The 15,301-nt window shown below is 42.0% G+C and overlaps 1 protein-coding gene across 1 annotated transcript in view; it reads left to right on the plus strand.

Moving 5' to 3' along the window:
• The window catches only part of LOC125460336 (5'-nucleotidase domain-containing protein 2-like), a 68,005-nt gene that overhangs the window by 39,276 nt on the left and 13,428 nt on the right, over positions 1-15,301 (plus strand). The window contains exons 10-11 of the mRNA XM_048547721.2: positions 197-278; positions 13,700-13,786. Of these exons, the coding sequence (XP_048403678.1) occupies positions 197-278; positions 13,700-13,786 (169 nt within the window). The remainder of the gene's footprint in view (positions 1-196; positions 279-13,699; positions 13,787-15,301) is intronic.

Here is a 15,301-nt window from a genome sequence, read left to right on the forward strand (position 1 = left end):
AGGAGTCAAACAAGGTATCCTTAAAAACTGATGAGAAGAAAAAATACTTCTCTGAAATTTTAGAGCATAAAGTAAATGCATCTTGTCTCCAATCATATTTAACTACTTTTAGGGCTACCTCTGTTACTAAGACTATCTGGGATTTTGCTCTGACTTTCTAATTAGTGACTGAGTAATGATCTGCTTTATTTTCCAGGCCTTTCAGAAGATTGGATGATGCAGGTGTGTTGCAGTGGGACAAAATCAACAGGCTAGAGAAGGGAAAGATGTATAAACAGGTCAGAGCAATTGGTCCATGCTTAAATAGCCACAGTTTGTTGATCTGTATGAAATTCCTAGAATCACATTTTCTAACATTGTGCAGTATGAACTGACCAAACAAACTTTGTACTTGAGCCTGGTTTGCAAAACTGCTTTTGTAAGCTGTAGAAGTGTTAGGTTTGTCTGTTTTCGTGACCATGGCTTTTTCCTTATAACTTCAACCAGAAAGTAAAATTGGAGGAAAATCTGTCTGAATTTGTTTCACCACCTGACTGTGGTTTTAAGCCAACATATTGAACACTTTGGATGACCAAAAGAGTGTGAAACTGAAACGCACTTAAAGAAATAGAGCTTTCCAGGCAATGGTTGTTGCTTTTCTTAAGATGTGGATTAAGTTGCTGCGGGATGGAAATGCACAAAGGAACAATGTTACAGCAAAAAACATTGCAAAAAATTGTTTTAGAAAGTAATTTTATATTTTAAATAGTTGAATGCGTAGTTTGCTGGATTCTTGTGGAATATGTAGAAAATTTGAGGTAGAAGCGCAGCCAAGATTTTATAGAATGACCGAGCAAGAGTTCATAGAATTTCTACAGTGAGGAAACAGGACCTTCGGCCCAACAAGTCCATACTGGCACTCGGATCATCCGACCCAGACCCGTCCCCCTCTAATCCACACATACCTGAACACTACAGGCAATTTAGCATGGCCAATCCACCTAACGTCCTATCCGGAGGGAACCTACACGGGCATGGGGAAAATGTGCAAACTCAACACTGACCGTTGCCCGAGGCTGGAATCGAACCCCGGTCCCTGGTGCTGTGAGACAGCAGTGCTAATCGCTGAGCTACTGTGCCGACTTCCAGTTTCTTCAGCTTGTTCCCAAAGAAAACCAAAGTGGAGAATGTGGGCATGGATCCCACTACCTCTTGCATGCTAAGTGAGTGCTCTACCATTTTGAGCTAATTCCCCTGCTAACTGTACTCTGGGGGCGAATCCAGGTTGGAGTTTGTTCAAAGTTTTTATAGCAGTTTTTGGTTTGAATTCTCCCTCAACTGCAATTCTACTGAGGTCTCCAATTGGCATTTCACAAACAGTGACCTTTCTTAGACTTCACTGAACTGATAAAGAACAGCTTTGAGTAGCATTGATTGAAACCTGGATACAAGACAAACATGATACTTGACCAGTTGCAAAGCATACTAATTTAGTTTCTCATGTTCACCAACCAGTACATGTAAGGGTATTAATTACATTCAGGATTAACTGCCTTCTGGACTAAATCAGTTGGCCAATGAATGTTGCTGGTGTGAAGACCTTCCAAAATGTATGGATCTCAAACTCTTCAGAACTGCGTTTCTTTTCAATCCTATCCGTAGCCTTTCCATCAAAAAGGAAAATTGATTTATCCCCGATGTTACCTGCATTGTTAACTTTTTTGTTGCCCAGGGATTAATCATTGGTTTTATTGCTCCCTTGGCAGCAGCATCTGAGAATACATCAGCTTCCACATGTATGATACCCAGTTTTTAACCTTGCCACAAGCTCCGTCTGGACCCCTTCAGAGTCTGTTATCAAGCTGAGATTCAGACCTGAAAATAACATGCTGTTTTCAAATAAAAATTGGCCCAGTAGGCACCATTTTCATCACTCTTGCTGGCAACTGTCTGAGACTGAACCAGACTGTTTGGAATCTCAATGTCAAAACATCATTTTAAAAATGAGCTTTCAACCATATTAGTCTCACCGCTCACTGGTCTGATTCATAACATCTCCATTCCTGCCTCTACTTCTCTGGTTCTTGGAAACCATCATCACCTCTTTTTATAATCTTAAGTTTGCTTTTTTCTTAATTTTAACCAATACACACTCTCTTTTTTTTTGTGGACAGTTTCCAACATCCTATGCTTGTAAATTTTAGTGCATCCACAATTCTGCTTCCTGAGTCCTAATTTGTACCAAATTGCATTCCTCCAGCGCTCCTGCACTCATTAAGCTGTACCGGGTCCTAATTAAGCTGTGCCCCTTTTAAAAAAATTCTCAACGTTTTAAAATTCCTCATTGCCTGCCCCCTTCTAACTGTAGTCTCCTATGGCCCTACAACTTCCTAAGGAATCTGCACTCATTCAAGATGCCAGAATGTGTCTCTAATTTTAATTGGTTGATTGGGTATGTTTTCAGCTGCCTACACCCAAAGCTCTGCAACTTCTTCCTTTTTTTCAAAAAATGTATTCCACTTTCTGTCTTGTTTTCCTTAAGTCTATCACTTCAGTCAAAAGATTTGGCCATCTGCTTATGTGGCTTGGTGCATATTTTGTTTTATAATGCTACCATGAAGCACCATGGGATGGCTTTATTACATTTAAAGGCTGTATACATGTACATTCTGAAGCCTGCGGAACACAGCAGGTCAGACAACATCAGAGCAGCAGGAGGGTCAATGTTTTGGGTTTACACCCTTCATCAGGACTGAGGAGGGGGAAGGGAGCTCAGAATAAATGCATGGAGTGGTGTGGGGTGTTAGGGAAAGTAGTTGGGATGATAGGTGCGTGCAGGTAGAGCTTAGTGGGGATTGGTCAGTGAGATGGGTGGAGTGGACAGGTGGGAAAGAAGATAGACTGGTTGTGTCTGGTCAAAGAGGGAGGGTTGGAGGTGGGAGATGTTGAAACTGGTGGATTCTATGTTGAGGCCATTGGGCTGGAGGCTCCTGAGGCAGAATATCGGGTTGTTCCTTCAGTTTACCTGTGGCGTTGTTGTGACACTGGAGGAGGCCCAGAATAGACATGTCATTGATGGAGTGGGAGGTGGAGTTAAAATGGTTGGCAACCAGAAGATGCTGTTAATTACAGTGTACAGAGCACAGGTGCTCTGAATCGGCCACTGAATCTGCACTGGGTTTCACTGGTGTAGAGAAGGCCATATTGGGAGCACCAGATACAGTAGACCCAGGGTGGAGGATATAGAGGTGAATTCCTGTCTGATTTGGACACAGCCCTGTTCCCCTTCCCCAGTTTTGTTAAAGGCTGTAAACCGGATATGTTCACCTTCCTGTTCTGATGCTGCCTGACCTGCCGTGATCCTCCAGCTCCACACCCTATTGACTCTGACTTCAGCATTTGCAGTTCTTGCTATCTCCCTGCATGAGTTGTTAGTATTAGAATGCACTTTCTACTTTGTTTGCTGCTCTTTCAAGTAATTCATAGATTTGCATAATTTTCAAGATCATTATTTAATCATGCTTTGTAATTCAGTGTCCTTTGTCCTTGCTGCACTTTGAGTAATTGTGTACTCCTTGTGAGCATGACAATATTGCTGTCATTCTAACATCCAAGAATAATATGCAGAATTTTCTCAGTAGTGCCATTTTGAAATCTGTGTGTGACTTTGTCAATATTCTTCTGTACTCTTTTTGCACATTTCTTTATGGGGTTGACTTCACATTTTACCAAACTCTGTGCTGTCTGTGTGGTGAGGGAGTGTGACAGCTGATTGAGTTTCTGCTCCCAGCTCACTCATGCAGAGAAGCTGTAAATGCTGACAAGATGTTTCCCACAGTAAACACAAGTTGTAGGATGTATTTTGTTTTATGTTTAATACATGAGGTTTATTTGCCTGGTGTCTGATGTTTTTGTTTTCTTGGATGAAGCGGAATTGTGGCTTCAGGTAATCATACCATTGCTGTCCCCCTCTTTGGTGTATGTAAAATAATTCTTGGTTATATTTCAAAGGTGCGGAGCACTTGCCTGCTTTCCCATCCATGTTTAGCCTTCAGTGACGATAAGGTACAGACTGAATGCTCTGACTCCACTAAAACTACACGAGTCCTTTTGTTTGTGAAGCCCTGTTGCAGGGCCATGCCAGGCACTTTGTAAATGCAAGCCCTTTTTTCTTCTTTGAGTACTGTTAAAAGAACGAGTAACAACTTGCGCCCACAATTTTTTAAAACAAGAATTCACTAGAATCTTTTTGTAAACAATGTTTGCATGATGGCAGACCATAGACTGTCATCAACTGGCAACAATCTCAATAACCCCAAAGGGGGGTGGCCATGGGTACCCGCACGGGCCCCAGCTATGCCTGCCTCTTTGTAGGTTACGTGGAACAATCCCTCTTCCGCACCTACACAGGCCCCAAACCCCACCTCTTCCTCCGTTAATTGACTGACTATATCGGGGCTGCTTCTTGCTCCCAAGAGGAGTTCGAACGGTTCATCCTCTTCAACACCTTCCACCCCAACCTCAAGTTCACCTGGACCATCTCCAGCATATCCCTCACTTTCCTGGACCTCTCAGTCTCCATCTCTAGCAACCAGCTAGAAACGGATGTCCATTTCAAGCCCACCGACTCCCACAGCTACCTAGAATACACCTCCTCCCACCCACCCTTCTGCTAAAAATTCTATCCCCTATTCCCAATTCCTCCACCTCCACAGCATCTGCCCCCAGGATGAGGCATTCCACTCCTGCACATCCCAGATGCCCACGTTCCTCAAGGACTGTCCTCGCCCACCACCCCACCAGATACAACGCATCATCCTCTGATACTTCCGCCAACTACAATCTGACCCCACCACCCGAGACATTTTTTTCCCATCCCAACCTTTTGTCTGCCTTCTGGAGAGACCACTCTCTCTGTGACTCCCTTGTCTGCTCCACACTCTCTCTCCTCCAACCCCACCACAGCTGGCACCTTCCCCTGCAACCGCAGGAAATGCTACACTTGCCCCCACACCACCTCACTCACCCCCATCCCAGGCCCCAAGATGACTGTGCATATTAAGCAGATGTTCACCTGCACATCTGCCAATGTGTATACTGTATCCACTGTGTACCTGGTGTGGCTTCCTCTACGTTGGGGAAACCAAGCGGAGGCTTGGGGACTGCTTTGCAGAATACCTCCGCCCAGTTCGCAGTAAACAACTGCACCTCCCAGTTGCGAACCATGTTAACTCCCGCTTCCCATTCTTTTGACGACATGTCCATCCTGGGCCTCCTGCAGTGCCACAGTGATGCCACTCGAAGGTTGCAGGAATAGCAACTCATATTCCGCTTAGGAACCCTGCAGCCCAATGGTATCAATATGGACCTCACAAGCTTCAAAATCTCCCCCCCCCCCCCCCCCCCCCCCCCTGCATCCCAAAACCAGCCCAGCTCATCCCCACCTTGCAAACCTGTTTTTCCCCCTCTCCTGTCCCCTCCCCCCACCTCCAGCCGCACCTCCATTTTCCTACCTACTAACCTCACCCCGCCTCCTTGACCTGTCCGTCTTCCCTGGACTGACCTATCCCCTCCCAACCTCCCCACCTATACTCTCCTCTCCACTATCTTCTTTTCTCTCCATCTTCAGTCCGCCTCCCCCTCTCTCCCTATTTATTTCTGAACCCTCACCCCATCCCCCTCTCTGATGAAGAGTCTAGGCCCAAAACGTCAGCTTTTGTGCTCCTGAGATGCTGCTTGGCCTGCTGTGTTCATCCAGCCTCACGTTTATTATCTTGGATTCTCCAGCATTTGCAGTTCCCATTATTACATCTAACTTGATGCTCTTGCTCATGATCTAAACCTATTGTTAAAACTATTAGTTAGTAAAACTTCTGCTTTAAGGGCTAACTGTTGAACTTCTAACGGAAAATCAAGATCTTTGGCTTGATGATGCTCTTTACTGTTAAAGACTGCTTTTCATTGACATTTCAGCGCAAATGTGTTTTTTTTTGCTTTGATAATGTAAGGGCCGTGTGAGGAAAATGTTTATGTACCATGTTTCTGAAGCTTTAAAACCTGTTTTCTGGCTTTATATTCAAATCACTGCACCTCCTATCCCTTCTACATAGAAGGTAGAAACAAGGCACACGGTGAAGGGAGATGTTTTGAAATAAGTGAGATTCTTTCAAATGCCAACCTCTCTCATATGGGAAAATGTGTAAATGGACTGGGAATATTGCCAAGATTTAGTCAGGTGACAGCCTCTGACAGTAGGCATAAACTGGTGAGAAGATAACAAGAAAATTCTTAATTGAGTTTGCATAATTCAGTCTCTTTTGAAAATCTGTATCTTGTGTGTCTAGATTTTGTATTGAAACATGTTTAGTCAGAATTTAGGTATTCTAACTTTGCCAGTGATAAACTTGGATGTCATGTCTGGTTTTTAACTAGGACTCTGGGTGAACTGTAGGGCTATTTTGCTCTGAATTCCTCTTTCAATTTATAGTGTGTGGAAATTTAATGACCACTGAGTTTGTGCTTTGGAACACGAGTGCCTGTGTTTTGTTTATTTTTTTTTTCTTCGGTCTGTCTTTGTTTGATTTTTAGCATGACCAGATGGAAAAGAATTTCCTAAATTCTCCAACCCTGCTCTTTACCCCAAACCCCACTAGGTGACCTGTGTTACAACAGGATTCTAACTGTTAACAGCATCAAATATAAATACCCTTGCAATGTTAACAATCTGCACTCCGGACAATCTCAGCATTTTGGAATTTGCATCTGTTTGTGTCAGCAGATGGAAATTGGCACTGCTTCTAGCTCTTATCTAATTACACCTGTTCCAGGGGATGGAATTCTGCTGCATTCTCACAGGCATTTATAAGAGATTCTGCCCTGACCATGCAAAGCCAGTAGCAGCCTAAAGTAGAAACTCATGCTGTTGGAGTACCAGAGTGAAAAGAATTTGCTGGTGTTTGCCCTGGCTCTCTTTTTGCACATGGCCTTCTTTTTGTTTTTGTTTTTCTTTTTGACCCTGCCTTCCCATTCCTGGCTAACCTGTCTCCACTCCACTTCCCTGCCCCTCATGCTGTAACCTTTAGATTCCTCTGGATCTCCAGTCTACTGACAGCCCTGAGCCCTCTAAGAGTTCTGAAGGGCTTTTTACAACCCTTCAAATTACAGAAGAAATTTTTCCTTATTGCAGTCCTAGGTGACTATCAGCTAACTTTGAAACTTTGACTCCTCAGGTCACTGAGGCAAGTGGCTCAAAATTTTCTGACTCACTGGACTGGCCTTGGTTAAGTACCCAGAGTCTAAGTGTTTTTTTGCTCTAGTGAGCAACGGGTTGGGAGGGGGAGGAGATGATGGCACGTCTGGGGTGAAGTCCGGCTTAGCTGATGTTAAAGGGATGTGGTGGTGAAGGAAGTGCAGGGGCAGGTTAATCAGAAGGTCTGCTTTGATTCTGAGTTTATCCTGGTTTTTGAAGGTTTTAAGCTCACGTGCTCTTCCCCACCCAATATGGCTGCTTGTACCTCCCTTACCGGTGTAATGTGAACTTGCGCAGTATCCACCATCAGCAAAACCCCAGATGGCCACATCGACGTGAAAAAAAATCTTGACTCCAATTCGTAAAGGCAACAAATTTTTAACTTTTTTTACACATGGTTAAAGATATTTTTCTTTCTTGATAAAGATAATCAACCTGTTCATAAATGTCGTTGTTGTTATTATTACGTACCTCCTGGAGTAGGTGGGATTTGAACCAGGACTCCTGGTCCAGAAGTAGAGCACTACTACAAGAGCCCCTCACATGGTTAATATCTCACTTAAAAACAAGAGTCCTCTGTCTGTACTCTAGTCCTTTTCCACAGTCTCTTTTAAACTGTTAATTAAATTGTGAGCCTGAACCCCACAGAGAAACTAACTTTTGAAGCTCAGCCAAGCTTTTGTAACAAATGATCCTTCCTGACTGTCAAAGCAAAATTATTTAAACTGCTCAACCAAATGCTATACCAGTCAGCCCACAAATCGAGACATTCCAGCAAAGAATTGTTAAGTCACCAGGAACAACATCTAGCTTCTCTCATAGTTAAAAGAGGAGGCAATTTGAAAACACAATTTGTTTAACTATCGTGATCTCATCAGTCCTTTTGAGTAATCCATCAATTTATGACACCCACAGTCTGTGTGAAGGTCCTTGGACAGGCCAAAATGTGGTCCGCCCTGAACTCTGTACTCCATTCAAACAGCTGTGTATGCTCTGACTTCCTGTCGCTGTGAAGTCTGTCTTCTCTCCCTGTTCCCCCCCACCCCTGTCACTGTGAGAATTTGATCTGTTGGAATTGAAGGTGGGACCTCTGCATTCAGTTTCCCACAGACATAATCCCAGAATTTTATTCACAATATTTCCGGCCTGAGTACCATCTTTCATCCACCCCATAAGTTTAAACTTCACGCAGTTTTATTGAGGGTTGACTCTGACAAGCTGCATTAGGTCACTACTTTTTTTTGTCTTGATTACCAAATCTAAAGACTGGGATCTCAAGATGAGGGATTCTTCAGCTCAGTCAAATATTAGTCTGTTTTGACTTTTGGCTGACTGGCATTATCAAGCATGTAAAATCAGTGGCTGTTTCCACAAAATGAGATTGCAGTTCATTTCCACCACCACCTCAAATTTTAAAAAAAATAAAAAAAATTTCTGCAATATAGAAGTTTGTACTGAAAATAAAAACTATACAATGTATTTGAGGTCAGTCTTTTTTCTTTGAAGACTCAAAGCAGATTTTTGATGTTCAGCTTTTTGAAAGCCTAGAGCCTGCTGTAGTTTTCAATAAAGCAACTGGCCTTGAACTGCTGATTCCAGCAGTTTTTTACTGATTTACGAGTCACTGTTCTTCCCTATACAGAATGTGTTTGAAACATGATTGAAGCAAAAATAGTCATTTGAGAGCCAAAATTTCCAGGGTTTTGGTGTTTACAATTTGGAAGAGCTGCAATAACTGGAGAATTATTATTCTAAGTGCAAAATTGAATTTTCTGCTGCATGTTGCTAGTTTGTATAAAACCTGGAAGCATTAATGGTTGCCATAGGAACAGTGCCGACAATTGTGTACAACTGATGAATACAAATGGTTGGAATATCTGCTGACTGACAATAGCCAATAGCCAGATCTAATTTTACTCCAGACATGTATGTTCAATTAACAAAACAGTTAAGCAGTCTGAAAGCATACAGAGAAGCAAACAAGAAACTGCAATGCAGGGCAGTCAGATTGGAGAGCCTCCTTGGCACATGTTCTCAAAGACAAACAAAGATCCCGTAGGGTGACAGACTAAAACTGAAGGAATAGCTAGGCCATGTAACTAATGCCCATCCACCACCCAGCTATTTACAATGGTCAGCATTGTTAGAAGCATGAGTATAAGACCTCCAAACAATGAATTTACTTTTTAAGGACCTATGAACTTTTTAAAAGGCATAAATAAAGACAACAGAAAATGATAGTGTTCCTTTGTTTTTATTTGAAGGAAATGCCTTTACATAAATCATGGTACGTTAAAGAGAGGCACTTTTTTAACCACTGCCTTGGTTTGACATCTAAACTAAAGTTGACATGTTATTTGGTGCTGAAGGCCTGTGTCCAAGAGTAAGATTTTAAACTGCGAAAATAAAATGCTTGCAGCTCAAATTGATATGTAATTAAACCTGTTTGACAAATGCAAATACCCTTTTTAAGCTGTTCAGCCTGACCTGCGATGTACTTTAATGCCAGAGGGTGCAGGGAGTTCTTTTGTTGCTTACAGAAGTAGAAGGGGTATTGACCAACCTTGGTGTTCTATATTGGGAGAACATTTGAAGATTTTTTTTTTGCACAGACTTGTAGTTTGCTAATTGCTTTTTAATGTAAATATAAGAACCTGAATAAATTGCTACTACACATCGTCACTGTGTAAATCAAGGTCATTTATTTAATGCTTTCCTACCCCCCTGACCATTTTGTGAAGTACCTCACAGCCAGTTAAATACTTTTGAAGTGTCAGACACAGGTTTATATAAATGATCAGTTGGGTTGATTTGTTGGTATTGATTGAGGAATAAATGTTGGTGAGAACAACTGTCTGCTTCTTCTCAATTAGAGCCACAGAGACTTTATCATCTACTGACTGTGCTGATGTGGCCTCAGTTTAACGTCTCATTAAATTGGTGACATTCCTACATTGCTGTGCTTGCTCTGGACTGAAATGTCAGACTATATTTAACTACTGTAGGCCTGAAGAAGGCTTTGAATTCATGCCCTCCAGGGGTGGTACTATGGAGTCAAAAATAGTGTCCAGATTCACTATTTGAATGTGAAAATCTTGTGATTTCAATATTTTTTTTATTGGGCAGGAATGCAGCAAAACAACATTGGAATAATCTCTCAAATTCTTCTAACACTAAACTAATCCAAACTTGCCCAATCAGATCTATTTTTCCCTCTGGATGTCATTTTTTTTGTTTCTTTTGACAAGTGCCATTCTAACTTCTGAAAAACGTCACTCATGGGCTTTGGCTGAGCCAGCATTTTTTTTTAAATTGCCCTTCCTGCTTACCCTTGACAAGATAGTGGTAAGTGACTGCTGGTGTCCCTTTTTGCTTTCAATAAAGCCCAAACTGCCACTAGGGAAGGGGTTCTGGGAGTTGGACCCAGCACGCTGAAGGAATGGATGATTATATTTCCAAATCCGAATGGTGAGTTTTGGAGGGGAACTTGCAAATGATGGTGTTGTCAGTATCCTTTGTCCTTTTCGGGTGTTAGTGAGCCTGGATTTGACAAGTGCTGTCTAAGGAGTCTTTGTAGTTCTACTGTGCGTCTTGCCTTTTTTGTGTAAAATGAAAGTGCATGGGATTAGGTAGTGTACTGACCTGAATAGAGGGCTGGTTAATGGGCAACAGTGGGAGGAATAAATGGGGTTTTTCCTGAGTGGCAGGCAGTGAATGGTGAATATTTACAAGGATCAGTGGTTGAATCTTAGCTATTTGCAACATATAATAATGCTTTTTAAATGAGGAATGGAATGTAAGATCGCAAAATTTGCAAACACAACACTGGGCAGGAGGTTGAGCTGTGAGGAGGATGCAGTGATGCTTCACTGATTTGGACAAGTTGAGCAAGTGCATGGCAGATGTAGTATAATGTGAGGTTACTCATTTTGGCAGCTGTTGTATGTTGGTCATCCCATCCCAGGAATCACTCTGCTAAACCTTCATAGCATTCCCTCCATAGTCAAACCTTCTTCAGGCAAGGAGACTACACATGTATGTCAAATCCCAGGTGTGATCTCACCAAGACCCTGCAGCAAGACAGCCCTGCTCCTGTACTTGAATCCTCTTGCTATGAAGGCCAACATTAACATTTGCTTTCTTCACCATCTACAGTGCCAACATGCTTGCTTTTAGTGTATCCTTGTATCCTTGTACACCAATGAACCTCTCCCTTTCCAAATCTCTCTCCATTCTTGAGATTGGATCAAGTTTGGCCTCTATTCATTTGAGCTTAGAAGATAAGCGGGATTCTCGGGCGGGTACGTGCAGGAAAGATGTTTCTGATGACACACTGAGCCTGTGACCCTGATTTTAGTGCTCCTCAATATGTTCTTGTAGGATAGCCCCGCTGTCTTGGGAATAAATCTGATGAGTCTTCATTGCACTCCGTCTATGGCAATAATATCTTTTCTGGGTTAAGGAGGTAAAGCTGCACACTGCTCTGCAGGTGTGGTCTAACTACCTCCTAAAAATGAACTTTCGCTTCAGTTGTATTGAAGAGCAAATGCAGAAAAGATGTTTCTGATGGGGGGTCACAACCTATGGATGTCATGTAGGCCATTTAGGATTGAAATGAGGAGAAACTTTTGTTCAGAGAGTGGTGAGCTGCTGGAATTCTCTGCCGCAGAAAGCAATTGAGGCTGAAACATTGAATGTTTCTGAAAACAACAGTTGGGTATAGTTCTTACAGCTAAAGGAATCAAGGGTATAGAGAGAAAGTTGGAACAGGGTACTGAATTGGATGACCAACCATGATCATATTGAATAATGGTGCAGGCTAGAAGAGCTGAATGTCTTGCTCCAGCTCCTGTTGTCCATGTGAGTGTACAATGCTGCTACTGTTTGCCAGTATGGAGAATGTGAATGTCTTTGGTACCACATCCAATCAAGAAAGCTGCCTAGTCCTGGGTGATATCCAGCATTGGAGACACCCTTCTATGCAGGCAAGTGGGAAGAATGCCATTCCATTCCTGACTTGTCTTGTAGATGTCAGACAGACTTGAGTTGGGAAGGGAGTTGCTAATTGCAGCATTCCTATTCTCTGACCTGCTCTTACAGCCACAGTATGGCTATTTCAGTTTCTGATCAATAGTAACCCCCAGGATGGGATAGTAGAGGATAGAGGTAGAAATGCTATTGAATATCAAGGGGCTATGGTTAGATTTTCACTTATTGAAGTTGGTCTTTTGCCTGGCACTTAATGGCAAGGAATATTTGCAATATATTGACAGTCCAAGCCTGAATATTGTCTAGGTCCTGGTGTGTTTGGGCGTTAACTTCAGAATCTGTGGATGATATGATGATTATGCAATCATTTGACAAACCCCTCCACTCCTGATTTTTTTTTTTCTTCTCTTTATTGGAGGGAAGGTAATTGGTTGGGTCTTTGACACCATTCTGAGAAACTCATGCAGAGATATGTGGCACTGAGAACTGATTTCCAACTTCCTTTTAGTGCTAGGTATATTTCCAATAGCTGAGAAATTTACCACTGATTCTCTAGTTCCATTTAGTTTAGCTCTAGTTTTATTAGGGCTCCTCAATGATGTATTCTGTCAAATGCAGCACTGATATCAAGGCAGTTGCTCTCTCCTTGCCTCTGGAATTCAGCTCTTTTATCCATGCTTGATCCAAGGTTGTAATGAGGCCAGAAGAGGTGTCCTGTCAGGACCCAAGCTGAATATCGCAGAGCAGAACAGGTTTTTAACTAAGTGCTGCTTGTTAGCATTGCTAGTGGCCCCCCTCCACTGACTGGACTGCTGGGTGGTGATTTGCCCAATTGGATTTGCCCTGCTTTGTGTACAGGACATACCTAGATAGTTGCCATCTACCCAATAATGTTGTAGCTTTTGTCTCTTTGGACCCGTGAGTCGTCATTGTCATCTACGTCTAGTATGTGATTTAAACCTTTAGAAAAGTTACTTGATTATTGCCATTTTGTGTGGCATGTGACCTGATGGCATAAAGGGTTAATTCCCCATCCTACTAGGACCACTTATAGTATAAGGCAAAGCGATTTTGTGTGCTATAGTGTGCATGCAAACTGTTCAATACTGTCCCAAATTTGGCGATGTCTGTTATTTGTAATGTATGTAGGTACCAGAGTTTGTGATCAACTATTGAATCTGTCAGCGCTACACTATCTATATGTCTAATCCTTACAGGACCTAAAACACATATCCTGCCTCAAGGGTACCTATAACGTGTTGAAGATAAAAGCTCCATACTGCAGTTTGAGGGCAGATCTGATCATGATCCAACATTTATATATGCCAGTGCTGTGGACTCTCGTTCAGTATTTCATAACTGTCACGATGTGCTGTTCTCTAGTCAGTTGCTATTTCAAGTCATGAAAACCTCAGAAGACCAAACACATCTATTCCACTAATGTTTCTTGAAATTACTCATCTTTCTGCTCTCAATCTGCAGGGAAACCTATTTGATTTTCTACGACTGACAGGCTGGGGTGGATCCAAGGTGCTTTATTTTGGTGACCATCTGTACAGTGACCTGGCAGTAAGTACAGTTTTACTTCTCTCGAGCTTGTGTCCGAATAGAATTCGTGCAGTGATATGCCATTTACTAGCAGCTTCCTGGATCAGCTGTCAGGATGGAAATATGTGAGGCAAATAGAAATTATGCTTTAATCCATTACTGGTGATACTTGGTGTTTATTTTTCTTTTGAAGTGTTTCCATTTGGATGTTCTGAACATGTTGTTTTCTGTTTGCAGATGCAAATAAAATGCCTGACTGATTTATTGATTTTTTTTTTTGGCTGAGATGCTCCCTGAGTATTTATTCCTTTAAATATAAACTTTGGTCTTATGAAGTTTGTCACATACTAATTGCAGACAGAATTGGTTAGGAATTGCTTGTGATCTCCAGTTTAGGACAAAAATTTAATTTAAATGTAGAGCTGCTGTTTTGTACTGTTTGCTTAGTATTTGCTTACTTATTCTAAGTATTGGCACAGTTTTGAGCCCTCTGTTGTATTAATGTTTTTTCCGATAAATTCCGTGCTAGACGCATTGAACCATGGTTGACCTAGAGAACAGTAACATTGTACGCCATGGAAGATAAATATTTAAACATTAGCAGAGTGACAGTTCTTGATTGCCGGTGGTAACCAAGAAGATGATCCAAGATCTATTAGTTGCTGATTCCACATTGGATCTAAATTTTAATAAAAGTTGCCATGTCAGGCAAAGCTAAACCCAAGAAAAGCAATCCTAAAGATAGTTGGATAAAGAATTAGCAGTATCCATGGTGAGAGAGACAGACATTTCATGAAGCCCAGCGGATTATCTGTTTTGACTGCCACACCGAGCCACCCTATACAATGACCCTTGTTGCTAGTAGCAAGCGTGGGAAACTTTGAAGAGCTGTAATCTATTGCCAATAGCTTTGGATTCATGTCTAATATGACTGTGTGTGAACCAACTGATGTGTAGTTTTTTTGCTACTGGGGTTCGATCAGCTCTGTTGGCTGAATGACTGGTTTGTGATGGAGTGATGCCAACAGTGTGGGGTCAGTTCCCACATTGGTTGAGGTTACCATGACTTTCAGACTTTCTCAACCACGCAAGGAGCCTGTGGCCTGGTGACTGTCCAGCTAAACCACCACTAGAGAGAGGACCAGCTTTATGGTCCTCCCAGGAACTATGGTGAGTTTGCTAGTCTTAGTTTTATTGCACATGACAGCCTGGTTTTCAATTCATTGTGATAGTGTCTGATTTCTCTAATACGTTATGAGCACTTAATTCAGAGACTTGGATTTGAACTAGTGGAATGTTAGTTTTTGGTCAGTATTAAAGAGCTTTAATTATTAACTTGAGACTGTAAGATGTAGGAGCAGAAGTAGGCCAATCCAGCTCTGCCTTAAATGGGCAACATCTTATTCTGAGATTATTCTCAATGGACCCAGACTGTCTTACAAGGGGAATCAACCTTCCCAAATGTACCCCAACAAGTCTCAAAAATCTTCTATGGTTCAATAGAGTTGACCCTATTCTCAATTCTAATGAGTACAG

This window comes from Stegostoma tigrinum, chromosome 11 (assembly GCF_030684315.1).
Source record: "Stegostoma tigrinum isolate sSteTig4 chromosome 11, sSteTig4.hap1, whole genome shotgun sequence".
Taxonomy (NCBI): Eukaryota; Metazoa; Chordata; class Chondrichthyes; order Orectolobiformes; family Stegostomatidae; genus Stegostoma; species Stegostoma tigrinum.